Here is a 27,014-nt window from a genome sequence, read left to right as displayed (position 1 = left end):
GCGTGTTGGAGACAAACGTCTTTTACAGCCATCACTTTCCTTGGCAGTGTACAAAGTGAAGCTGGGCCTCTGTGTATCTCATGGAGCTTCGCTCCCGGAGATCAGGCTGACCTGGTCCCCGGTGGGTGCCCTGCGGACGAGCAGCGCCCACCGCAGCACCCAACACAGCTTGCAAACGTAAGGATCATGTTCCTATTCTTGGTGCACCAGCAAAGGTTTTGCGAACCCGCCTCTCCCCCTGGGGGGAGCGGGGCAGTGGATGTTGGGGAGAGGATGGATGGGGGTGCGGGGGATTCAGTGCCGGGGGGAGGATGGGGGTAGTGGCATTAGAACAATTTTTTAGCGCGTGTACTCAAAACTATTCAGCAAAACAATAAACTCTGTACATGCTGGAAACCACTTCAAGCCTCGGGGTGCTGCTTCCCCCCAGCGCCCCTAATTCCAGCACCCCTGGATGGGGGGGGCGGTATAAGGGGTCGGGGCAGCGGATGGAGGGGGAGGATGGATGGGGGGATTCGTGCGGGCGGATGGGGGAGGGTATCAGAGGTGTGGGGAGCGGAGCAGTGGGAGGAATAGGGAGACTGGGGGGAATGAGGGAGGCTATCGAGGGTGGGGGCAGCGGATGGAGGGGGAGACAGATGGGGATTCCGTGCGGGGGGGGTGAGGAGCGGGGAGTGTATCGGGGGTGGGCGGAGCGGGGCAGTGGATGGGGGTGGCAGAGGGGGGGGATTCCGTGCCCGCGGGGGGCTGAGGATGGGGGAGGCTAACGAGGGGGCAGCAGGGTGATCCCCTCCCCTCCCCTCGGGCGCCTCCTGAGCCGGGGCCGGGGGAGGCGCACCGAGGACATGGATCTTCCGTAAACACCATCCAGCCCTTCCCCCTCCCGCCTGGACGGTTCCATTCTGTCCGGAGAGGGGGGCACCTACCCCCCCCCCCCGAACTAAACCCAGAACCGCGGACTGGCGGAGCGGGAGGGCGATCCTGCCTCTCTCTGATTATTGTCCGTCCCCGCCCCCCAGCCTGAGCCTCCCCCCCAGCCTCCATCTGCGTGGCCGAGCTGAGCGAGCTACAAAGGGTTAACCCCCCCCCAGCTCTCGGCGGAATGGAAGCGCCCAAGGAGCTACTAATAGTCTCGGATAAGTGTCTCGCGGGGGGGCCGGGGGTTTAAAGCCCCGACAGCTGAGCGGCAGCGCGAGAGGCAGCTCAGGCCGTAGGGTGAGTCCCTCCCCCCCCCCCCCCCCCCCCCTCCCGGGACTGCCCAGGGAGCTGCCCTCCGGGGACTGGGTGAGCGCGGGTCCCGGGGAGCGGCCGGGCCCCTGCGGGGGGGACCCCTGGCTCTGCCCCCCCCCAAACGGGCGTGGGGGCTGGGTTTGGGGGGGTGTCACGTTCTGGGCAGACGTTGCCCCGCTGTACTAGGGAGGCGGCTGAGCCCCTCCGGCGGTGTGTGTGTGGGGGTCGCTCGCTGCTGCCACCTCCGTGTTTGTAAACAAACCTCGCTTGGCCCTTAGGGACCGTTTCCCCCCCCCCCCCGGGGGGGGCGGCGGCCGTGCGAGGTGGGAGTTGGGGGGGTGCCCGGCCGGGGTTCCCTTGGAAGCGCTGTTTGTTTTGCTGGGCTGGTGCCAAAGCTCCTGCCTCCAGGCACTGCCAAAAGCGCCGCTGGGGGAGGAGCCCTGGCCAGGCGGGGCGGAGCCGCCGGGGAGAGGGGGGCTGCAGTGAGGGGCCCGCCCCGTGGTGCAGCTGCGGGAGAAGGGGGAACAGAGCCGCCGGTATTGCTTGTGTGTGAGGAGGAGGAGTGGGGGCAAGTTGCACGTGCCCGCGGGACTCTTCATCTAGGCTCCGATGGCCTGGATCGGCTGCAAGGGCTGGCAACCTCCTCACTTCGGAAAGGTCAGCGTGCCTGCGGGCCGGAACATCTCCGGGCCAACCTGCTGCCGCCCTCTGAGGTCGGCTTCTTTACGTGACAGCCCACTTTGCCCCGTGCCTGACACAGATCATTTCGGAAATTAGCAGCTGTTCAGCAGTAGAAAGATTTGTTACCCCTGGAGACGTCAGTGCTCACCTAGGCTGGCAGAGAAGCAGCATCCGTCCCTTCAGTGGGCAAGGAGCGCCCATTTGAAAATAGGACCGTGGTCTTCAACCTGTGGTCTGTGAACCCTTGGGGAGGGTGTCTGCAAACTATGTGTAAGATTTTTTTCAAAGGCATCTGCATCTCCATTTTAAACTTTTATGGGGTCCTAACATGAAAAAAAATTGAAAATCACTGCCCTAGCTCTACTGAAACTGACCTAGTTCTCACTGCTTGTGTTAGTGATTCTGTGAGAACTAAGCATGTCTTGCTTTTTTTTTTTTTTTTTTAAAGGGGCAAAAAACCCCATAAACAACTTGTCTGTATATTCTCAATAGAAAAGCAAGAGGGGGCTCTAGACAGAGTTTTTCCTTTATACTAGCAAAGGACAACAGCGTGCAGTACTCAGTGTAAACTCTATTGACATAAATGTGCTTGTACCTTAACCATCATCATACTTCACAGCCCATAGCTAACTGGTTGTCTATGTAAATTTAATCAACTAACAATAAACATGCCATAGACCTGAAGAAATATATGTGGGAATAAAGGTTTGAAAGAAAACTGAGGAAGCCCTGAAAACCCGATTCAAGAAAATTAATTGATGTTTCTAAACAAATGCTGCAGACAAAAGATAGATGTCACACAAAAAAACTTGTGTAGATCTCTCAGCAAAACACTTCCTAACAATAAAAAAAAGGACTGGTGCTTCAAACCAAACAAGACTAACACTTGTTACAAACTACCATAGACTAAGAGGGAAAGTGAGGGAATTCTCTAACTTTTAAAACCGAGCTTCCACTAGCCCTGACATACTGTACAAGTACATATCAATGCTACAGCAGAAGTCAGAGCACCTGATTTTGGGGGAAGGGAAGGGGAGGGGAGTAGTACAAACTGAAGATGCAGTAGGCATTGACTTGTTCTGGCAAAGGTAAAAAGAACTTAAACCAAATGAAAAGAAACAAGACTCCTCAATCCAGACTAGTAAACGTTGGGCAGAACACTTCCAAGGCCTACACAAAGGGATCCAGCGTGGAAATCTTACTTGACGCTCCCCGAGTTACGCAAATCCAAGGTACGCAAATCTGAGTTTACGGGGAAAAGTTCCATACATTAGAAATAGGAGGGGTTTTGTTTTGTTTTGCGTAATGGCTGGCGATATGTATGGTCTGAACAGAATGCTTGTGTAAGTCAGGGAGCATCTGTATTTTTAAAAAATGTGTTTGAAGCCTCTATTAAAGGAAACTGTCAATCCTTCCTCAAGATACCTCGTATATTACATGAACTAAAGGAAACCCTTCAGGAAATTTAAACTGGGGGAAATCACATGGCCCAGATAATGTCAAAGATGATACCTAATATACCCAGGCAGCCATTCTAAAACTGTTTTACCTAATCCTGCAGTCTAGACACTTCCCTGATGTGTCATATGGACTAATTAGCCTAATATATAAAAGAAAGATTCCCTCAACCCAAACAACTATAGAGGTATCTATGTCAGCAGCAAAATATTCCATAGTATCTTCCTTTAAAAGAATACAAAATTTGACTAACAATGGAATCTGTAAAAACAACCAGGGGTCCTTGTGACACCTTAGAGACTAACAAATTTATTTGGGCATAAGCTTTCGTGGGCTAAAACCCACTTCATCAGATGCATGGAGTGGAAAATACAGAGGCAGGTATAAATACACAACATATGGAAAGATGGGAGTTGCCTTACGAAGTGGGAGGTCAGTGCTAACCAGGGGTGGCTCCAGGCACCAGCGCAGCAAGCGTGTGCCTGGGGCAGCAAGCCACGGGAGGTGGCCTGCCGGTCGCTGTGAGGGTGGCAGTCAGGCGGCCTTTGGTAGCATGCCTGTGGGAGGTCCGCCAGTCCCACGGTTTCAGCAGCAATTCAGTGGCGGGTACGCCGAAGCCACGGGACCGGTAGATCACCCGCGGGGATGCCGCTGAATCCATGTGACTGTGGACCATCCACAGGCATGCCACCGAAGGCCGCCTAACTGCCGTGCTTGGGGCAGCAAAAAACATAGAGCCGCCCCTGGTGCTAATGAGCCAATTCAATGAGGGTGGAAGTGGGCTATTGTCAACAGTTGACAAGAAGGGAGGAAAATCACTCTTGTAGTGCAAATGAGTTCAGTGTAATCAAGGTGGCCCATTTCAAACAGTTGACAAGAAGGTGTGAGTATCAGCAGGGGGAAAATTAGTTTTTGTAGTGACCCATCCACTCCCAGTCTTTATTCAGGCCTAATTTGATGGTGTCCAGCTTGCAAATTAATTCCAGTTCTGCAGTTTCTTGCTGGAGTCTGGTTTTGAAGTTTTTTTGTTGAAGAATTGCCACTTTTAAGTCTGTTATTGAGTGTTCAGGGAGATTGAAGTGTTCTCCTACTGGTTTTTGAATGTTATGATTCCTGATGTCAGATTTGTTTCCATTTATTCTTTTGCGTAGAGACTGTCCAGTTTGGCCAATGTACATGGCAGAGGGGCATTGCTGGCACATGATGGCATATATCACATTGGTAGATGTGCAGGTGAACCAGCCCCTGATGGTGTGGCTAATGTGGTTAGGTCCTGTGATGGTGTCCCTTGAATAGATATGTGGACAGAATTGGCACCAGAGTTTGTAGTGGGGTTTGGTTTCTGGGTTAGTGTTTTTGGTGTGTGGTTGCTGGTGAGTATTTGCTTCAGGTTGGGAGGCTATCTGTAAGCAAGGACTGGCCTGTCTCCCAAGGTCTGTGAGAATGAGGGATCGTCCTTCAGGATAGGTTGTAGATCCTTGATGATGCGCTGGAGAGTTCTTAGTTGGGGGCTGTAGATGATGGCTAGTGGCATTCTGTTATTTTCTTTGTTGGGTGACTTCTGGGTACCCTTAATCTGTGAAAGTCAAATTGGATTCCTTTCTGAGAAATTGACCACATCTTTACCTTACGGGTCCTGTTCAATATAGGCTTTTATACTGCGTTTATCGCCATAGTATTTGAGCACCTTTCAATACTGTGTTAAGCAATGTGGCTATACAGCTGTCATTTGTTGTTTGTTTGTTCTCTCATTTCTTCCCCAGAGGGAGAAACGAGTGGATTGTCTTGTTAAATATACCTGTTGGGATGTGTGTGTTAGAGAAAGCACTGTTAAAGAAATGTGCCTTGCACTGGGAGCAGATAGTGGTGCTGTTTGTGATAGTGCTTACTTCCTGGTGGAGTTCATTCCATGGTCTCAGACCACCCCCAGAGAAGGTTGTCTTCCACACAGACAAGCTTTACTTTTATTGCTGCAAGTTCCACTGTGCCAAAGGAATGAAGTTGTTGATCATGCTCTCTGTCCCTCTGAGCTTTTAACAGTGTTTTGGGTATCCTGTGTAACAAACATGTAAAAAGCCAGGGGAGAAGATTTAAAAATAATTGTTGACTCAGTCTAGCATCCAGGAATGAACCTTAAATTGCTGCACAATAGAATTGGTGGAAAACCACATAACCTAATTAAAATTCATGTGCAATCCACCCAGCACAGGATAAAAATAAGCATGCCATAAAAGGCCTTCATGTAAAAAGGGGAGTAAAACAGGATGTAACTTCAGGTTGAACCTTCTTGCATGCTAGTGACTTATCAACCTTATTGGAACAATCATCAGACCTAGGGCAGGTCTACACTAGAAGCACTACATTGGCACAGCTGCAACACTGCAGTGCGTCTGGTGAAGACGTTCTATGCCAATGGGAGAGTGCTCTCCCATCGACATAATTACTCCACCTTCATGAGAGGCAGAAGCTAGGTCGATGGAAAAGTGTCTCCTTAGGTCGCTCTAACTTCCATCGGTCAAGGGTGTGTGTCTTTTCTTCACACACCTGAGTGACATAAGTTAAATCAATTGAAGCAGTAGTGTAGACCTGCCCTAAGTTTTTCTCTCCGTTGTATAGTGGGAATCCCATCTATGTAGTTGTACTCTCATCTAGACAAGATGGCAGCACATAGGACCCAGTAAGTGAAACTGGAAAACAAATACATTTCAAAAGTCTGTGAACAAACTAAAATGCTGTTACAGAGATAAGGAAACTGAACATGTGCTAAATTATATTTGTATTTGGCCTTCCAAAATAAATTTCAGGGAGCTTAGACTGGCTATAAAAAAGCTCTTCCAATTTACACAATAAACTACTAGATTAACCCTCCAGGATAACTATTGCGGAAACATAATACTATAATTCAACCCAGTCTATTAAATAGAAGTGCAGTCTTGAGCCCAATTTTAGCAGTTAATTACACTTTTTGGGATAAACTCTGTAAAACATCTGCAAGTTAATATATGTACATTTCCCCCTCCCCCACACACTGCACCCCAAACAATGACTGCAGAGCAGAGTTATTGCTTTCCTCCTTCTAGTGCCATCTCAGCCAACACAGCACATTTGCTTTCCATCTCAAGCTTCTGGAAGGTATTCTATTAAAATAAATAAATAAATAAATAAATCCAAGTGAAAACCAGATCCACTCCCATATATTGTTGCTGAACAACTATCATATCCTGACAAGTAACATGATCAGTACCACCCCGTATCAAAAAAATACTCAAGACATTGGACCAACACATAAAAGCCACTGGGAAGAACAAATAAAAACCAAGATAGTTCTGTCCCGTGATCTTCAATAATCTATCATGTGAGCAGACTACCTCACTACACTGAATGTAAAAAGCTAAGTTTGACTCTTGCCTGCTACCCAATTGGTGGCCACAAATGGGGGGATACAAACACTCTAAATCAAGAAGTGAAAATGTAGGCAGATGGCTTTCTTTTTCCAATCTCCAAATATGAGGGAGTACAAGAGATTTCCTGGATTTATCAGGGATAATAAACATTTTATATCCAAAATCAAGGAAGAAAAACTGAGTGCACAACTTGGAAGAAAGGAGACTAAATTGCAGAGAAATGATCACGCTACATAGCAACCAACCTCTGCATCAAGAATGTCCACTAATGTTTATGGATGCAGGGTGTATATATATCATACATTTAGAAAATGTGAAGCCCTCACCTGGGCAGTTTGTACTTACCTCTGACAAATACCTAAGGGGTCTCTTTCTCCTTCACCTGGTAGCTGTTGGATGAGCTTTTCTTTTTTTTCTTTTTCTTTTTTTTTTTTAAAGAAGTACTGAATTTATATTTCCAATTTCTGCTTGTTATACCACAGAAAATACAGGGAGGGGGGATGCTTATTGTTTGGTGCATCTGTTAGTGACAATATGCCAGTAATGTCCAGATCCACAATATTAAGATCTGTGCAGAATGCATTCCCCCAACACCCCTGAGAACTTCTCTAAGAAATATGGCCTTTGCCAGCAAAGACTTAATACTCTTTCCCTGTGTCATCTTGTGTTGGGCTGCTGGAGTTTATAATTAAAAGCTTGTGAATAACTACATCAGAAAAATGAATAGGTTTCCTCTGTTTCATGCATACACATGCCTCTGCTATAGGAACAGGTGTTAGTCTTGAGTCACTTGGTGGTACACAGGTGTGTGCATCACTAAATAAAATATTCAGGACCCTTGGCTGTTAATATCAGCAGAGTCAAAGGATTAAATGGGCATAGACAGTGGATTCACTGCTCACCCCATGAATGGGGACCTTCCAGCTCAATGGTGAAGCATGTAATGACATTGCAAGCTTTCCTCACAATCTGTTCAGTCTTTTTTTGGAGGGGGGGCATCCTCAATCTTCAGGTTTGCAAGGCACCTATTCACGACAGCTCAATACACTCACTGTTGAGAATTAACGCTTGTAGTGAATATTATACATTGTGAGGAAGAACTTTTCTTTTAAAGCATATAATATAATGCCATGTGTCAGAGGTCTAGTCAAGCGCCTCCTCATGGCCAGTCACCAGACTGCTGTGAGGGAACAGAGCTGCTAGATCCTGTGTGTTTTAAGCCTCCAGTCTGAACAGAATCCAGTTGCTGCCGACAGTTTGGGGTGCAGATCTATCTGGCACTCACTTCTGAGAGCTCAGAGCATGTGGCCCACTATTGAGTTCCTGGAACTAGTACTGGCCCCTCAGATTTCCACCCCCACCACCTCAGTAGCTTAAATACCGCCTTTTCCAGAACTCCACGTGAAGGAGTGAGCCTTCTGGTTACCCTATGTGCCCCTTGAAGAGGTAATGTCTACACAAGGATAAAAAAACCTGTGGCTTGCTCAGGTCAGCTGACTCAGGCTTGCAGGGCTCTGGGGCTGAAAAATCATTGTGTAGACATTTAGGCTGGAGCCCAAGCTCTGGGACCCTGTGAGGGTGGAAGGTCCCAGAGCTTGAGTTCCAGCCTGAGCCCAATTGTCTACACAGCAATTTTTAGACCCATGAGCCCAAGTCGGCTAACCTGGGCCAGCGCCAGCCATGCTGTGAATCTTATGTTCCTGTGGATATGTCTACACAGGGATAAAAGAATGGTTCACCTAGTCCAGTATCCTGTCTTCTGACAGTGGCTGGTGCCAGATGCATCAGAGGGAATAAACAGAACAAGGTAATTACCGAGTGATCCATCCCCTGTTGGCCAGTCCCAGCTTCTGGCAAGTGATAAGATGTAACAGGTACAGGTTTATAACACACCTCTTGCTATTAAAGAGCTAACTCGCATTTATACAAAAATAATAAACCCTACATTCATTTCCATGCTTCAGTTTCCTCACCACTCTGTAACGTTCATTGGGCTAGGGTCAGTCCTTTGGAGCCATCCAATATCCTTCTGTGGCAGTGCATGATTTGTGTTCTGGAATGTGGTGCTTTCTTCCCCAGCTTGCCTACTCTGACCGTGGCTGGTCTGTCCTCTTATCCTTTCCTGCTCAAACTTCCTGTGAATCCTTTTGCTTTGGTAGCTTTCCACTGCTCCTGCCCACCTACAGACCAGCTTGGCCAAAGTGGTTTCCCAGCTTGGGGATCTTTCATAGCATAATTATTGTATGGTCAAAACACAGTCATTAAAACTATGTACTCCCAGTTGTCCTCAGTCTGGTATGTACCTGCTTCAGGTTCTGTCTGTGATGTTGGATACACAAAGAGGTATTCGTGATACAGCAATTTCCATAGCAACAACTTCATAATACCAACCAGAATTCATTAGTTGTAAAGAGAGAGCCTCTACATCATCAGTCTGTTGAGCCCTAGATATCAACAATAAATCCTGTGTTTATTGTATATTTCTATTCTCTATAGATGTTGTGACTTTTTAAAAAGTCACGATTCTGGGTAGAATAACCTATAATGTCAGCTCAGATAGTCAATATGTTGGAAGCTAGCTGTGTGCATGCCTCTCCACATGTGCTTTAGGCCCTGAAATATGATGTGTTGCTCCTCCCAACAATGACATACTCCTGCTGTCATCAGATGGAAAAAATAGGTACCCTGCAGATCCTTTAAGTATAATCATATTTGCTCTGTTATGCTCTCTCTTTTGAGGGATGGGGCTGAATAACATTGATCAAGGAATCTGGAGCCCTTCATTTCTACCATAGGTTACTTGTTTCAATTCTTTCCTAGTTAGTAGTTTTAGTAGGTCACTATTGTAGATTTCAAGTCCAGAAGAGCCCACTCTGATCATCTAGTCTGGCCTCCTGCATAACACAGGACAGTAAGTCATGTATCAAGCCCACAACTAAAAGGTCCACAAGAGACTTCCCAGGGTCTTGAACCCATGAGCCCTCTAACTGAAATAAGAATTCCATAAAGCTACTGCACAATATTGTCAGCTGTTCCTTCTGAATGAGCTGGTGCCCAAAAAACAAGTTAAGCAGTGGATAGGTACCCACATTAAAAACTCCAGCAATCTGACTCTGGTGTTTGGTATTCTCATCGGTGAGACGGTGGGTTGAATAGACATAGAAAACAAATTGCCCTCTAGCCCCTAGACATGGCCTCTTCAGACTAAGAGTTAAAATAGCAAGGAAGCTTGCACTGACACCGCTGTAACTGCTTAGGTATAAATCGAGTCCATTAGCTTTCTTAATCACTAAGTAATGAACTTAACAGTTTGCAAAGAACTACTGATGAAGTTGGTGTTGCTTAGGGTTACCATATTTCAGCGAGCAAAAAAGAGGACGGGAGGAGCCCCGCCCTAGCCCCGCCCCTGCCCCTCCCACTTCCCGCCCCCCCTGACCTCCCAACCCTCCCCCCGTTCCTTGTCCCCTGACTACCCCCTCCTGGGACCCCTGCCCCTAACTGCCCCCCAGGACTATCTAAGCCTCCCTGCCTCTTGTCCCCTGACTGCCCCAACCTTTATCCACACCCCCACCCCCAGACAGACCCCTGGGACTCCCACGCCCCATCCAACCACTCCCCACCCCCTGACAGCCCCCCCCCCAGAACTCCCAACCCATCTAAACCCCTCTGCTCCCTGTCCCCTGACTGCTCCGATCCCTCTCCGCACTCCTGCCCCCTGACAGCCCCCCCCAGAACTCCCAACCCATCTAAACCCCTCTGCTCCCTGTCCCCTGACTGCTCCGATCCCTCTCCCCACCCCTGCCCCCTGACAGCTCCCCCCCAGAACTCCCAGCCCCCTACCCCCCCGCTCCTTGTCCCCTGACTGCCCCCTCCTGGGACCCCTGCTCCTAACTGCCCTCCAGAACCCCACCCCCTACCTAAGACTCCCTGTTCCTTGTCCCCCAACTGCCCCCTCCTAAGACCCCCCCCCAACTGCCCACCAGGACCCTACCCCCTACCTGTACCCTGACTGCCCAAAACTTTCTCCACTCCCCCCAAAAAGCCCCCCCCCGTTTCTTGACTGCCCCCTCCAGAACCTCCCTGCCCCTTCTCCTGCCCCCCCTTACCCTGCTGCTCAGAACAGGGTGTTGGGCTCTGTGCGAGCCGGACACGTGGCTGAGCTCCCCAGCACAACAAAACCCGGTCCCTGGCCCTGCACAACAAAACCCGGTCCCTGGCCCGGACCGGGTTGCAGGGGAGAGCTGCCCTTGTATCAGCACAAAGTGCTCTCGCTCCCGTTTTGCTACCCTGCATGGCAGAAACCGCTCCCAGTTGCAAAAGGGGAGGGCTGCACTTTGTGCTGAGACACTTGCTCAGAATGCAGGGCGGAGCTCCTCTCCAGCTGCTCCGGAGTCCAGCCCGGGACTTTCCTGCAGCCCTCCCAGCCGCTCACTCTGCTGTGCCGGGGGAGGGGGAAATCCCGGACATTGTGAGTGCTTTACAAATTCCCCCCGGACGCTATTTTTAGCACAAAAAGGAGGACATGTCCGGGTAAATCCGGACGAATGGTAACCCTAGTGTTGCTGATTCAGTAGATCTCACTTTCTTCTGAGACAAAATGGTGCTAGGTAGCCTCTCGTATTAGAAGTGTCTAACTGTGGGCATCAAGCACTTTAGGCAAGATTAGCTGTGCCAGTCTTGGTGTCCTGCGCAAACTCCATTTTGGGTAATTACATGGACTATCTGTTTAAATTCCACCTTCAATTTTAATTAATGTATTTACTTCCTGTCCTAAGTCTGCAAAACATTGCATAGTGAAGCTACGCAACTGTCCTGCTCCTTCCCAGATGTGACTTAATTTCTCTGTTGTGGGATGCGATTTCATACATACAGTTTTGTGAAGTGTGAGGGCCCTGTGAGTTGCCACATACCATAAATGTAACATTAGTTTGTTACTATTAATAACTTCATTGTTTATTTTGTTTGTTTTTGTTTTTTCCTCATCTCATCTCTGGAGAAAACCTTTCCAATTCAACACAATTATTAGTCTGATTCTGTGGTTTGTTCCTTTTAGGGGAGTCCTTTCACATTTCAAAATCCATGAAGAAATTGAATGTCTTTGACAAGATGTATTAGTCCCCTCTCTCCCCTTAAACATAGCTCATGCCCCTGTAACTGCAGTAACTTTGTGGGAGAAAGTGCAGACCAAGTGCAGAAACTAAGGTGCCTTCAGAATGCTACTCGGCACCTAAATTCATCAGAAGGGTAGTGCTTTAAGGAGTACCTTTAAAGAGTTTGAGAGCTCTGCTTCTGATGCTCCTGACAGCACAATACCTTCTGTGTAAAGAGTAGATTAGAGGTTGATGCTGCTGACATTCATCTTTAATTTTCACTTGACCAGAGCTCAAAACTTCTTGCAGAATTGAAAGTTTAATTCTTAGGATTTGTACAATCCTATACATGTTACAAGTTAACTTCACAAAACCACTAAACTTCATAACACCCTTATAAAGTAGGTGAGCATTTATCCCTATTTTGCAATGTAATATTCAATGCTCATAACAGTAATTATTGAAATATTGCTGCTTTTGTAAAGAAGTCTTTGGAAATATGAAGTTCTGGAAAATGTTGATCATGTAAAATTATTTCTTTCCAGGTTCTGTGTACTGTACAAAGTGAAGTGATTCAAAATGCCCCTCAATGATGACCAGAACAGTGATTTTGATTCTTCAAGGCTATCTGAAAGCACAGCTTCTTCCAGTGACTCTGAATATTCAAGGCAGAGTTTTACTAGTGACTCTTCAAGCAAACCCAGCTCCCCAGCTTGTAAGCAGATTTAACTTGTACAATAGATACGTAGGCCGTATTTGTGTATACGCATGTAGTGAGACTTGGGATTTATAATTGGTACTTCAGAGTGTTAGACACAGCTTCTTGTTTGGATCACCACAGCTCCAAGTGGTACAGTCTGCCACCATGAAGCACAAGCAGATCCTTAGTATACATGCAACAGTTGTTACTACTTCCTTCTAAAAGAGTAACCAAAGTTTGCCTGGCAGGGCATTCTTGTCTTGGATTATTCTGGCTTTGGCTTATAGGTTATAAAATAGTACCATTCTGTCCATCCACCAAATGTTGCTTCATATACAAAGGACAAGATGCCTCTACTTAGCCTTTAAACTTCAGAATTATGAAATCAACTCAATAGTGTTGTGACTTGTTTTCACTGAACAGTAAGAAGTCAAAACACAAAATAGACATGTGAAGAAGCAAGTTATTTTGAATGACTTATGAGAATAAATATTACTGTACATAAAATACACTTCACTGATGCTAACAAATCTTTTTAGTATGTATAAATTTGTCTTAGTTTAAAAGTAAACTTGTTACTGGAACTGAAAGTTTGTATTTGGTATGTTCCCTGTCCTATATCATTCTTCTCAAAAGTACAGTTTCCAAATATGAAAAGTAAACTACAGAAGTTTATTTTAGAAACTTTATATACTTTCTGAGCAACCACTCCTTCTTTCAAGTAAGGGTGTGTTATGTCCTTCACAACATAAACTCTTCAGTAAGAGACATGATTAGTGGGGCAAAGACACTGGCATATGCTATGGAGCAGAAGCTGCATGTCTCAAAGTAATGAGTTTAGACTGTGGTTACAATGATTATGGAGAGAAATGCATCTGTTTGCTCAGTAATAACATGCAGCCTGTATGCATGCTTATTTATTTTGACTCTTATGTAAAACCTGCCTGTCCAAAACTCTGGGTCCTGTGTTTAAAGTGAGAGGGGTACATTGGCCAAGATATCAGAGTAAACTGCTGCTCTTCAAAACATGCCATGAGAGTCTTCTACCTTCCAAAGATGAGCTGGGAAGACATTCCTTTACCAGATCATTTTAAGGAGATGCTAAGAACTCCCAGTCTAGCTAGTTTCTCATAACTTAGTGTCCAGTTAACAGGAAATAAAATACCATGCCTAACTATTTCCAGGTTTGGTTTTTGCAGTCCAATCCGTCTTTTAAAATTGAACTTACCTACAACTGACTTGTGGCTCTCATTTCCTTTCCTTCCCTTCATTACAGCAACAAGCCCTCCAAAAACTGTTACATTTGATGAATTGATGGCTGCTGCAAGAAACTTGTCAAATTTGACTCTAGCTCACGAAATTGCTGTAAATGAAAACTTTCACATGGAACACGTAGACCTCCCACAGAACAGGTAAGTTAGTCTTTATACATTTTGCAGAAACTGATATGGGGTATGTGTGTGCATGCAAGGGAAACTGGTCTGAAGGTACACAACCTGCGAAGGTGTTCCACACTTAATGGGGAACTGTCAAGGCTGCAACATTGTGACATAAGTGCTACAATTTGGTAGGGTTAACACATTTTCTTCTCCTGGAAAGGAGCGGCGCCAGGGTTTTTGGCGCCCTAGGCGGGGGTCCTTCCACACTCCCGATCGTCATCAGTAATTCTGCAGCGGGGGGGTCCTTCCGTGCTCCCAGTCTTCGGGGCACTTCGGCGGCGGGTCCCGGAGCGAGTGAAGGACCCACCACAGAATTGCCGCCTAAGACCCGGAGCACGGAAGGATCCCCTGCCACCCCCCCCAAATCCTGGTGCCCTAGGCAACCGCCTAGGTCACCTAAGTGGAAGCGTCAGCCCTGCTCCTGGAGCATATGGTGCTCTGCCTTATCTATAAGGGGAGATATGTAAGCAATGTGGTATGCACTGTACTTTTGGAGTCCACCTTTAATGTTTCTTGCCAATCTAAGACCTCTGGGAAGGAGGAGGGGGTGGGGGATAAAATTGTAGTACTGCCGTGTGTATGGTATGTATGGCTTTTATCTATACAGCGTACTCAGTAGCTCAAATGCTGTGTATAAGCTATACTCATCTCAGTAACGAACACAGTACTCGTGCTGTTCTGCATACTAAAAAGCTCCTGGGAAGTTGGAGGAAGAAAGGAATAATTTACATACCCAGTTTAGACTACAGTGGGAATGGCGAGAGATTATAATTTAAAAGGGAATCTGGCCATGCTATTGAGCCAATTTTTACAAAAATACAATGGGATTATTGTTGATAACAAGTTAGGGTTGTTGTTTTTATATATAGGACAAAAAATGCTTCTCCAAAAATGTATTCCTCAATAGCGCCAAGATAGTGGAATTGGCTTAATACAGAGTTGGGATAAAAGTCTTTTATATCCAAATACTGAATTGCCAGCACCACTTTCTGCAGTACCAGGATTTTCTTGGGAAACCTCTCATTTTAATTCTTAATCCTGCTTAGTTTTGGGGGGTGATAACCCTGGGTCCAAGGGTGATCTGGTTGCAGATCCATATCTTCCAATTACCAGGTATGATGATGGTTCTCCACCAGTCATTGGACTGTCTTAAGATTGTGTGTGGTGGTTGTTTTTGTTTTTAAACTCTGTTTACTTCTTTAAATCTTTTTGTGCAAATTCATTTCCCCACAGTTTGGAGGGTAGAGTGAAACAAATTGTGCATAAGGCATTCTGGGATCATTTGGAGTCAGAACTGAATGAAGATCCTCCAGAATATTATCATGCTATCAAGCTCTTCGAAGAAATTAAGGAGGCAAGTTAGTTTTTTTTCCCCCTCCTTCACACCTCCAGTATTGTGTTGACATCTTAGGCCCCAGTCCTGCTAATGATTCTATGTGGGTGGACCCCCACTGTAGTCAGTGGGATACTTCTGCATGTCAGTTGCAGGATGGGGATGTGATACAGTACTATAGTACACCTAGACTACAAAGTCAGAAATCAACTTTCCAAATAGGATCAAGATCTTCCCTTATTACTGGAAATCCTGGTACCAATTTATTAACTTATTAGTAAAGACCTAAAGGTGTTTCTGAAAGGTTGCAAAGGTCTCAGCCAGTAAGCCGGTAAACTTGTCTTCACCAGCTTCTGTAGCTGTATTCTGTTCCCTTTGGCTGCATTTCCCATGCTGCTAAATAAAATAGCCTTTCCAATTTTGGGATTTGCAGTGAGGTTCTACAGTGTACCCTTGACTTCTTCAAAAAGCTGCTTTCATTTCATCACTGTTATTAAGGGCTTGCTGGTCTTGTGTTGCTGCACTTATTGAAATGTCTTGTGGTTTTTTTGTTTTTGTTTTTTTTGCACTTCAGACTCTTCTTTCCTTTTTGACTCCTGGAGCAAACAGGATTCGAAACCAAATCTGTGAAGTCCTGGATGCAGATCTTATAAGACAGCAGGCTGAGCATGATGCTGTTGATGTTCTTGGGCTAGCTAACTATGTCATCATCACTATGGGGAAATTATGTGCTCCAATAAGAGATGACGATATAAAACAGTTAAAAGCAACTGGAAATATTGTAGAATTGTTGAGGTTGGTGTTTGGCTACTTTTCATATCTTTTTTTTGTTTTGTTTAGAAAATACCAATTTTTGACAGACAAGGTGTTTGGGTGGAGAAGAAAGGAACTCAAAACTAACATTAAACTAGAATAGCGGGCTAAGCTAAGAAACTGTCTAAATACTTTCAAGTTGGGTTAGATTAGCAGTAGAATTGGGTAGCGTGGTACTTCATCTGAGAGTTCTAATTGTTTTGGGGTTTTTTTCACAAGCATGTTTTTTCAATGGTGTATGTTAAAGTGTTGCCATACCCTGAAAAGTGTCACTCTTTTTATAAACAAAAAAGAAAAGAAAACAAAACAAAACCATCATGCAGTTCCATGTGTTTTACACATGCTTCCATATCAAACTTACTTATTCTTACAAGTTAAAAGGTGAGTGTTCTTGTTTAGAACTGTCCAGGGGGAAAAGTGTACACTCCATCTGGAATATGAGAGTGAAGCTCAATTCTTTGTCTGTACCATTCCCTTTAATAAAGACTTCACTATTAAAGTTTGATTAACAAATCTGCATGAGCCTCAAATGTATTAGCTCTGTAATATAAAGCAAAAAACTATTTTAAACGTTTTTCCTATCACATAGGCATACCTACAGGGAGCAAAGTGGTTGAGTAGGAGGGAATGCGGTGTTTTGTTTTGGCATAGTCAGAGTTGCTAGAATGCTTTAAATTTCAGTTTGCTTTGGCTGCGATGTGTTAATTGACTCCATATTGCTTCAAAACCTTTCTGTTGTTGGCCTGTGGCACTAATGTCTTGATCATGCAACATCTTTGCCCTAATTTTTGTATCTTACACCAAATATCCCAATACATTATTTAACTCTCCAAAATGCTTTGGTATATAAACTACCATGAAAGTCACTGTAGTGCCAGTACTTTCTCTTCAGCACTTGGAGCCTGTTCTCTAAGGAAGAAGGACTACAAGACAAGTCAAGTATGTAGGTGTACATCAGGCTGTTCAAGAGCATATGAGTTCGTCTTGAAACTTCAACTTAATTTCTTCTGTGATGTTGCACTGTAATTTTGTGTCTGCTTTCAGACAAATATTCCATGTTCTGGACCTCATGAAAATGGACATGGTTAATTATACCATTCAAAACATTAGACCACAGCTTCAGCGTAACTTGGTGGACTATGAAAGAACAAAATTCCAAGAAATTCTTGAAGAAACACCAAGTATGTATTATGATGTTTTCAGTTAATCAGATACAGTGGAAATCATTAAAGCCAACCTTTCTCTCTGTTACTATAGGTATCTGTTGAGCAAGGCACCTGGGGGCAAATGTGACCATATCATACCTTTTATATGATAACTAATAATTGTGAAATGCTGACTTTATTGGTCGCTGCTGTTGTAAATGCATAAGACCACACCAAAATGATACAGTTTGTGGAAAAACTTGTTCCTGCAATCAAAGCTTTTGATATCTGATTAAAACAGTTCTGCATACATAGGGCTCAGTTTTTATCTTGCAATATATGGAACCACTCTCTTTGTGCATCTGAAAATCTGCTACTGTTCATATGCACATGCACAGTGATTGGTTTTTCCAGAATACGTTCCATTGCATGCTATGTAATTGGTAGCAGGCAGAGGCAGGATTAAGTCCATAATGAAGCATAGAACAACAAAACCTATTCTCTAGTGAAAATAAAAGTTTAGTTTAGATGTTGTGAAGGCACAAGTGAGTCTTGTTGCAGTGTAAAGATAATACAGTTAAACCATTGTTAAGAAATTTTGGAAGAGGAAGGGAAACTGGTGACATTGATGGCTAATGCACTAGACTTGCTGAAGGTTCAGATAACTGTATTTAAATCTTGCTTGTGCCTCCAGTGCAACTAGTCTGCTATGGGGTTTTTATAACCTGCCCAGAAGCTTCAGCTGGTCACCAGTGTTGGCTAGGTGAAAAAAGCTTCGGGAAAAACTGACTTGAGCAGACTTAAGTCCACTGCAGTCTATTTAGAGATCAGAAATGGAGTTGTCTTGTTCACCTACCTTACTTGTCAATATATTGTACACTTGCATAGAAAGTTATACAATAAACGTGTACGGAATCTTGTTATTGTTTAGGTGCTCTGGATCTAACAACAGAGTGGATAAAGGAATCAATAAAAGATGAATTGTTGTCTGTTTCTTGTGAAACTTCTTCATCCCCTGGTGCTGATGGTAGCTCTAAACCAAATCTCAGTCCTACTCTGGTGCTAAACAATGGCTACTTGAAACTGTTACAATGGGATTATCAGAAAAAAGCAATTCCAGAGGTAAGTGAATTCTCATGACTCTTCTTAAATTATCCCAGTGCCTCAAAATTTACTCTTAATTCTCACTGCATGGAAGTACTGGTACAGCAGTTATGCTATTCATGACACTAAATGTTGTGGAACTCTCCTGTAGGACTTCTCTTGCCAAATAATTCCACAAATTTCCTGGTTTCATAGTAGCATGCTCCATAATCAAGGAGCACTTTCCTGGTAAGTATCAGTTGGTTGGTTGTTCTCTTCATTACAATGTCATAGTGCTGGTGATACTGTGTGTGTGTGTGTGTGTGTGTATGCACTTGTGTGCGTGTTCTCTCCTACATAGCAATAGCCTTACTAGTTACCTTAACTGTGATAAGAGCAAACTAATGTTAATGGCTAGAGAATTTTCTCCAAGGTTGAATTAATAGGACAGCAGATCATTAGTTCACATTATGAATGATCTCCTTGCCATGGACAAAGGCAGTGCATCCGTTCTGATATTACTGGACTTCTCTGTAGCATTTAAGACATTTGACCATGGACTCCTGCTGTCCTGCCAGAAATAGCAAGTATTAGCAGTTTCCTGCTAGTAAGAGTTGGTCATTCCCCTTGGGCCATATATGGAATCATGATTGGCACCTGCTTTGCCATCTGGAGAGTCCCCCAGGGATCAATTCTGTTCAACTGTATGAACCCACTAGAAGAAAATGGTAAAGCAGCATGACTTAAATACTAGCAGTAAGAAAATGATGCCTACCTCCGTTACCTGTACAATTAGTGGTGTATTTAATCTAGCTGCTAGCTATCTAAATACTTGGCTGAGAACAACAATGAATGAAGACCAGATTGGCAGCAGTTACACCCCGGAAGACTGAAGTGATGCTGGTGGGGAGAAAGGAGCATTTACCAAATCTGTAACCTCACTTTGAAGGATGTGTACTGTTAGATTGTGAAGCGTTTGCAGCATTCATATTCACCTGAACTGTTTACAATTTCTGAATGCCTTTATCCCCAGATTAGTAAAATGTGCCCTCTTCCATCTGAAAGACAAGGTAGAAGAGGAAATATCTTTTATTGGACCAATTTCTGTTGGTGAGATAGACAAGCTTTTGAGCTGCATAAAACTCTTCCATCTAAGGTTGGCAAGAAGACTGTTCCTGTTCCTGTCAGATTTGTACTTATCCATGGAACTCGATGGATATGTGGGCTTTAGGCTTGATTATCTTAATTCTCTTCCTATGAATGAAAACTGTAGACTAAGTTTTTGAAAACAAAACGTCAGTGTGGAACACTGCATCCAATTATTCATCAGTGCAGGCTACAAAGAGCACATGAACCCAGTGTTGTTCTCTGTGACTGGCTCACTGTTCCATACTGGGTCACAGTCAAGGCTTTAGTCCCCATCTTCTACCCCGTATGGCATTGGTCCAAGTTCCCTGAATGATCACCTCAGCCTGTTTGCTCACCATCTCTTGTGACCGCTACATTCCACTGCAACAATGGTACTGTCATCTGTAACGGTGAAATCTCTATGCAACAGATAACAGTTCGGCTATAAATGGTCCGTTAACCTGGAATTCTCCGCAAGAGATCAGAATGCTGCTAAGAACCTCAGAATTTTCAGAGAAAATGGCCAACCCACTACTTTGACTTAGCCATCCCATAATAATGTACTATAACTATCTTTAAGAAAAGGGGTAGGAGTGTGGGAGAAATCCAGCCTCTCTTGACTGGAGGGAAGAGAAATATGTCTGAACACGTAGGCCCCAGTCCAGCAAAGGATTTAAATAATCTGAGTAGTCCCAGTGAAGTAAACGGGACTTCAAACATGCGTAAGGATAACTGTGCTTAGGTATTTTTCAGGATCGGGGCCTTAATTTTTGGAGAGGCACTTTGATGTCACAGTGATAGGGCTCCATATAAGAAGCTAGATGAACATTCTCATTATACTACTCTAGGAGTTATTTTTCCATTGCAAACTGCTGAAAGAGTAGATACACCTTAAAATCCACCAAAGTGTCCTGTTACTAACATTAAATTATCCATCTACCCAGATGTTTTATGACTAGTTACTATTACTACTTGGAGCTGGTCAAAATATTTTGAATTTTTAATGACACAACCCCCCTGAAACTATTAAGTCTTCTTTTTTTGAAACCCAGTTCTGTATATATTGGATATGTTCTTCTGCTCGGTGCGGGTGAATTTATTTAGTGTGAAAATGATTAGCATCATCCTGATCCCGGGCTGCTCCAGGGGCTTAAGTGGCCAGCTCCTAGGACTGTCGTATGGGCAGCAAGCTGCAGCCCCACCCCCACCCCCACCACACACTTGGGCTCACAAGGGAGGCATCTGAAGGCAACCTTAGGTCAGTCTTCCGCAGTTCACAAACTGAAGGAATCCTCCCTCGACTGTGTTCAGGACTTCTAGGGCTCCTAATGCCACTCTGGCCCTCTTTATTTTCTATAAAGGGGCAAGAGTTGGGGTAGGACTTCGCCATACATTTTTCTATTTCTTGATTAAGATTTTTTTAAATCTATTAAAAAGTAATTTTGTTTTGTTTTAAAAGGAACTGTATAATACTACATATGCAAGGGGTTGGCTATAATTACTGTGAACTTCTTGACTTTTGAGTACTGAAATTTTCTGCTGCAATGTTGCATGAAAGTAGCTTCTCCCCTGTCCCCCTCGAATTACTTGTTAGGGCATTAGCTTAAATCTCAACTTGGTATCACTTACAGTAATCAATGCTATTCTAATTCTAGACTTTAATAACAGATGAAGTTCGTCTTCAGAAGTTGAAAGAGAAGCTGAATGAGTTACGGATTATAGCCTGTGTATCTCTTATAACTAGCAATATGGTGGGCACAACTATTGTGGGCTTACCTGATTTTGCTGACAAATTAAAAAGGATTTCAGCTGTTCTGCTGGAAGGGATGAACAAGGAGTAAGTTCTTTCTCACTTTTTTTTTCTCTTTAAAGAAAAAGGCCAGGTGGCTTTTAACAAACTTTACTGGTGGTGTGTTTTTTACAGAAATAGTTAAGATGTTGTATAGCCTATGTACGTGGTTACTGATATGAATATAATCGATAGTAATAATCCATTTATTATGTATCACTCTCAGACCTACATGTGTACTAGTGAAAACAGTTGCCTAATGCAAACTTCATTGCATTGCGACCCCCACTTCTGATAACCAAAATTACTACATGACCCCAGGAGAGGGGACCAAAGCCTGAGTCCGCCTGATTCCCACTGCCCTGGATAGAAGAGCCAAAGCCCAAGCCCCACTGATCTGGATGGGGTAGGGGCCGAAACTGAAGCCCAAGGGCTTCAGCCCCCACCAGGGCTGAATCTCTTGGGCTTCGGTTTCGGTCCCAGGCAGTGGGGCTTGGGTTTCAGCCCTGAGCCCCAGTAAGTCTAAGCCAGCCCTGGCAACCCCATTAAAATGTGGTTGTGACCGAAGTTCCCTGTAAGTTGTGCAGCAAGGCACCCAGCCCAGGCCCGCCGGGGCTGCTTGGCAGAGGAGCCCCTCGTCTGGCCCAGCCCAGGCCCACCGGAAGTGCTGCGGCTGGAGAGAGGGGCTTCTCACCTGGCCCTGAGCTGCTGCAGTGAGAGAGGGATGGGGGGGAGTGCACTCTCTCTCTCTCTTCCCTTCCCCTCCCCCCACCCCCCCGCTGCAGTCCTGTGGCAGCCTGTACCACAAACCCCTCATCCCTGGCCTTACCCAGAACCTGCCCCACAACCCCAGAACCCGCCCCACAATCCTCTGCCCCAGCCCTGAGCCCCCTCCCACACTCTGAACCCCTCGGCCCCACCACACATCAGCTCCATATTGGTACACATAACAAAATTCATTCTGCACATGGGCCTAAAAAATTAGAGGGAACACTGGTCATGACCCACTTTGGTGTCCTGACCCACAGTCTGAGAACCGCTGGCCTAATGCATGCATATAGTTTAATTCTTTTTTACAATTTAAACTTTCGTACTGAAAATCTGACACCAAATTCAGTGTATAGTGTGGAAATTTCTCCAATTATGAACCATTCAGGTCAGCCAGACAGTGGCAGTACAAGCTTCATCGTGTTGCTCTGCCAATTGCTTCAGCCTTTCACGTTGTTCATTCAGTTCCTGGCTCCCCTGCTGCAATTGCCACTAGTGCTACAAATTGTGGTGATGATGATTTTGTTTGTGTGTGTGTTGTGGACACTGCCCTATATGGACTGGCATTAAGTATAGAAACTTGGTTCACATGTGCCACCAAACAGCTGTTTGGTTGCAACAACTCTGTCAGTCATTGCTTGGGCAGTTTGAACTGTGGACCCAGGTTCAGCTAAGTATACTTAAGTATTTTCCTGGACTGGGACCACGGTATTTAAGTGCATGTTTAACTTTAAGCACATGTATTAGTCTCATTGACACCAACAGAATTTAATCATATGAGCAGTCCTTTCTCTTCCTCCTCCCTCACATCCCTGCCAATGGGATCTACTTTTATCCTGGGGTGGAAGATGTGTCTCATATCTGGAAAAACTGACAAAGTTTACAAAAATCCACCTGGCTCTCTTATTTTTATTGGAGATGACTAATTTAAAAAAAAGAAAAAGAAAATGGGGGAATAGCTATGCAACTGATGTTACAAGAACTGTTAGAGTTAAATGTTCAAACTTTTTTCTTTTCAGAAAATTTGATTTGAAAGAGGCTCTGAATACTATAGGTGTTCAGATTTGCAGTGAAGTGAACAGGTCCCTGTCTGAGAGAGGATTTCCCACTCTGAGTATGGAAATTCAAAACAGCCTAGTGGGTCAGATCTGTAGCATTGTTGAAGAAGATAATCCCATGAGCTCCCTGATTGGTTAGTATAATTTATGTGGTTCTCTGGTTGTATGCATGTATGCAATTTTTTTTTTTAAATAAATGAAGGCTAATTGCCCATCCATACTGTAAAAATTAAATTAATTCACTAAAGTTAAAGATTGACTTTTTATTGTGAAAAAGTTACAATGAAAGTAACTTTCTTACAGTAAATATTGGGTCATAAAGTGTGCAAACCTGTGCTCCTTCTATTGTTTATATCAAGACAGTCTTCTGAAAGATTGGTTCGGGGGGACAACAAAGTTAGAAAGAGTCCAGAAATATGAGCAGAATGCTCTGTGATTCTGGGATGTTTTCTGTGAACCTAGAAGGGCCAGGATTTCAGAGGGGAATTTAATTAATATTTAATTGCAGGTTGTGTGCACCAGTGGAGGATCTACCTCCCACAACTTCAGGTTTAACTCCATATTCATTATAGCTGTGCATCTATTTCACAACATAAATCCTATGGCTCAGTCTGAAGGTTGTCCCTCTACAATGGGAAAAATGTGACTATGTTCTAAATTAAAACTGAAGAGAGGAAGATAGGGAAAGGTAGCATTCAAGCTGTGTCGCTGCTTATTTTGATTCTTCCATGTGCCAATGTGTGAAGTATTTCTAAGGCAACTGTGGCGTGACGCTTTGGATTTACATTTATATGGTCTGTTCTGTCATGAACTGAGTTATCTTCTCTGTTTCAGATAAACGAATCCAGCTATATATGAAAAGCCTGCTTACTCTTCCAAGCATTCAGAAATGTATGCCTACGATTCCAGGAGGCCTTGCTGTGATTCAGGCAGAGATAGAGTCTATTGGATCTCAGTACGCAAGCATTGTGAATTTTAATAAACAAGTGTATGGACCATTCTATGCCAATATTCTTCGAAAACTGCTTTTTAGTGAGGCACCAATGGGAAAAACAGGAACTGATGCTTCTACTAATTGAGGGAAAAGAATGATCTGGTTATGCATCCAGCCCTTTTCCCTTCACAGTATTTATTATAAAGATATTGTGAATTCTGTTCCCTCAATGTGCATAATTTACTCCAATGACTGTTACGGAGACAGGGACAGACAGAGGTGTATCCAAAAGAGAATAGACCCTATAAAGTGTGTACAGGTAAAGCTTCCAAAATTCATTGGAATTAAACTAATTAATATATATATTTTCATTAACTTAATCTGTTTATTGGATTTTAACACTCATTGTACCTGATCACTGCAAGTGTCTTCTTCCCAAGCAAGCATTTTTGACTTAGTGTAAATATGGAGAAGTACCTCTTGGTTTTGCTACTATTACAATTTAATTAATGGAACTCTTAGCACTCTTATTTTAAAAAAAACTTACTAAATACATTATGTATACTGGTGCAATGACATAAAATGATGAAATTTTAGTTAAAATGTACTTTACTTATAGTGCTTTATTGGTGACACTACATAACTGAATATGGATCACTCCTTGAAAGACTTAGAGCAGAAAATATAGTGTAATTGAACTTGTAACAAAGTAAAGAATCAAATTAGGTCAAATCCTGATGATATAGTTATTGGGATCATAATTTGGCCTATCTTTCACTAGCGCATGCCACATTACTATAAATGGTGTTAAGTGTACCAGTTATCGAGTGAATACGTCTTGCAAAATAGAAACATTTCAGAATTTGTCAAATGTAATCCAGCAATAAAAGATAAGTCTAACAATTCTTTTATTCATGGAAAACTAACTTGGGTGCTGACTTCAATTTCCTTATACAAACAAATGGATCTAAAAGTTATCTAAAAGAGGTCATATTGTCCTTTAATTAAACATTTGGAGGCCTAATCTGCTTTTTATACATGTAGCAGTTGCAACTTTGATCTTCAGAGGTGCTTAGGCACCTCTGAATTGGGACTTTAAGCCTTTGATCTTGAAAGCATTTAAGCACGAGAGTAGCCTTATTGACTTCAATGGAACAATTTTTGCTTGAAGTTAAGCATGTATTTAAATATCTTACTGGATGGGGGCCTAAATTTTGAACATGAGTAGTGATTTTGTTTACTAAGTGGATATTTCAATTTTTTGGGTCAAGTTCAGCATCCAAAACCAGTCACTAATCACTTTTGAAAATTTAAGCCAAAAGCTATTAATTCCCCACACATTAGGCCAATACTGCAGCCTGGAAGCTGGCCTGATCCAAAGCCACTGGAGACCATAGAAAGACTCCCACTGTCATGAATGGGCTTTGGGGCCGCCCTATTGGGTAATTGGGGTCTTGCAGAGACTGTTGGATTGAACCTTTGATATGGGAATAAACTTCTAAAAGTCTACACAATATAGACCAATTATTTTGCATATCTCACATTATTGGATAGGAGTGCTGAAATATTCAGTGTAAAATGTTCCCATCTTGATCAGAGTTAATCAAGTATACTCAAAATATAGAATTATAGTATTTGACTGTTAAATAGTGAATTAATCCAATTTTTAAATATCAAAACATGTAAACTTTGGCTGGTACAAGTTTCCAGATATCTTCCTAGTGTTTTATATACAGTATATTTTTATTTAAAAAAATAAACTTTGCCCATATGGGATTAATGTGCCACACACAATATATAAATATACAGTATGACTAGTGTATCATGAAGTTCTAAAATGGCTGGGCATTAGAAGCACTTTGGGTTGGTTTATAGTCCAACCTCCTTTTTACAGAATTAGTTTTTTTTTGTTTTATTTTGTTTTGTTTAGCAGGGGAAACATACTTTTTAAACCAGAGTTTCTCAAACTGAGGCTGGCGTCCCAGGAAAAACAAAGCAGGAATTATTTTTAACTTCCTTTTTGGAAGGTTTCCATGTGGGACTAAGCAACAGCGGACTCCTGTATTAAGTGCACACTCTTCTGGACTCATGTCAAAAGCTACTACTGAAATTCTATCTATGTACATGTAGGGGTGGAGGGAGGCTAAAAAGTCTCCAATTGCAACAGTTCTCAATGACTTCTCACCCCATTTCCTCTTTATGCCTTGTTAAAAATATTGCTCCAAATAGATGAGTACAGTTTTTAGTTTGAGAAACTCAAAATTGAAAGGAGCTGTTACAATGTAACAAGTGTGCCAGGGAAGTGGTACATTCTTGTCTTCATGAATATGGGACTTCAGTATATAGTTCACATGTATCAAAATAAGAATATATCCCAAAATCTAAAAAGGGAAGTTCTGTTAGTAATTCCCTAATCTTGGGAAATCCAACTATTCTAAATTTGTGCTTTGAGCCTAAAAAAAAAGATTTTATTTTTAACATGTACAAAAAATTGTATTGTAACTTTCTTATCATAGCAATTTATCTTTCTAAACTTTCTAGTATAAAACCAAAAAATTTACTGTGGTGAGATCAGTTGAAGTATGTTTTAGACCAGAGGTTTCTAAACTATCTGGGAAATTGTCACTGTAACTTCCCACTAGAAAATGAGGACACAATAGTTAGTTTGCATTAATGTGACTTTTTTTTTAAAGGGCATTTTATAGCATGGTATAGGTCGGAGATCACTTAAGCATTACAATTAGGATATATTTTAATAGTGCTTTGGATGTACATGTTTCCTCTAACTTCTGTCTCTTGCATGCTCATGGTTCAAATGTTTACCTCTGGTCTGAATTTTGCTTCTTGAAAATAGACAATTATGTAGCAGTAGCTTTATTAGATGAAGTACAAATGAATTTTTGTGGTGTGCATTTGTATTGTTTCGTTTTTGTATGCATTAAAAGTCTGTTTGTAGTAAAA

The 27,014-nt window shown here is 43.3% G+C and overlaps 1 protein-coding gene across 5 annotated transcripts; it reads left to right on the top strand.

Annotated features, from left to right (window-relative positions):
* Window positions 1-27,014, top strand: TCP11L2 (t-complex 11 like 2). Of its 5 annotated transcripts, none has more exons than XM_054032866.1 (10): window positions 1-177; window positions 12,409-12,578; window positions 13,840-13,975; window positions 15,236-15,356; window positions 15,910-16,130; window positions 17,193-17,329; window positions 18,225-18,415; window positions 21,160-21,341; window positions 23,081-23,253; window positions 23,954-27,014. In XM_054032866.1, exons 2-10 carry the CDS (start codon window positions 12,443-12,445, stop codon window positions 24,196-24,198), a joined length of 1,542 nt encoding a protein of 513 aa, XP_053888841.1. In that variant the 5' UTR covers window positions 1-177; window positions 12,409-12,442; the 3' UTR covers window positions 24,199-27,014. The 5 variants fall into 5 exon arrangements, with proteins under 5 accessions (XP_053888841.1, XP_053888832.1, XP_053888856.1 ...); XM_054032857.1 differs by lacking the exon at window positions 1-177 and adding an exon at window positions 1,109-1,215; XM_054032881.1 differs by lacking the exon at window positions 1-177 and adding an exon at window positions 1,266-1,284.

The sequence above is a fragment of the Malaclemys terrapin genome, chromosome 1, assembly GCF_027887155.1.
Source record: "Malaclemys terrapin pileata isolate rMalTer1 chromosome 1, rMalTer1.hap1, whole genome shotgun sequence".
Lineage (NCBI taxonomy): Eukaryota > Metazoa > Chordata > Testudines > Emydidae > Malaclemys > Malaclemys terrapin.
This window is presented reverse-complemented; position numbering and strand designations above follow the sequence as displayed.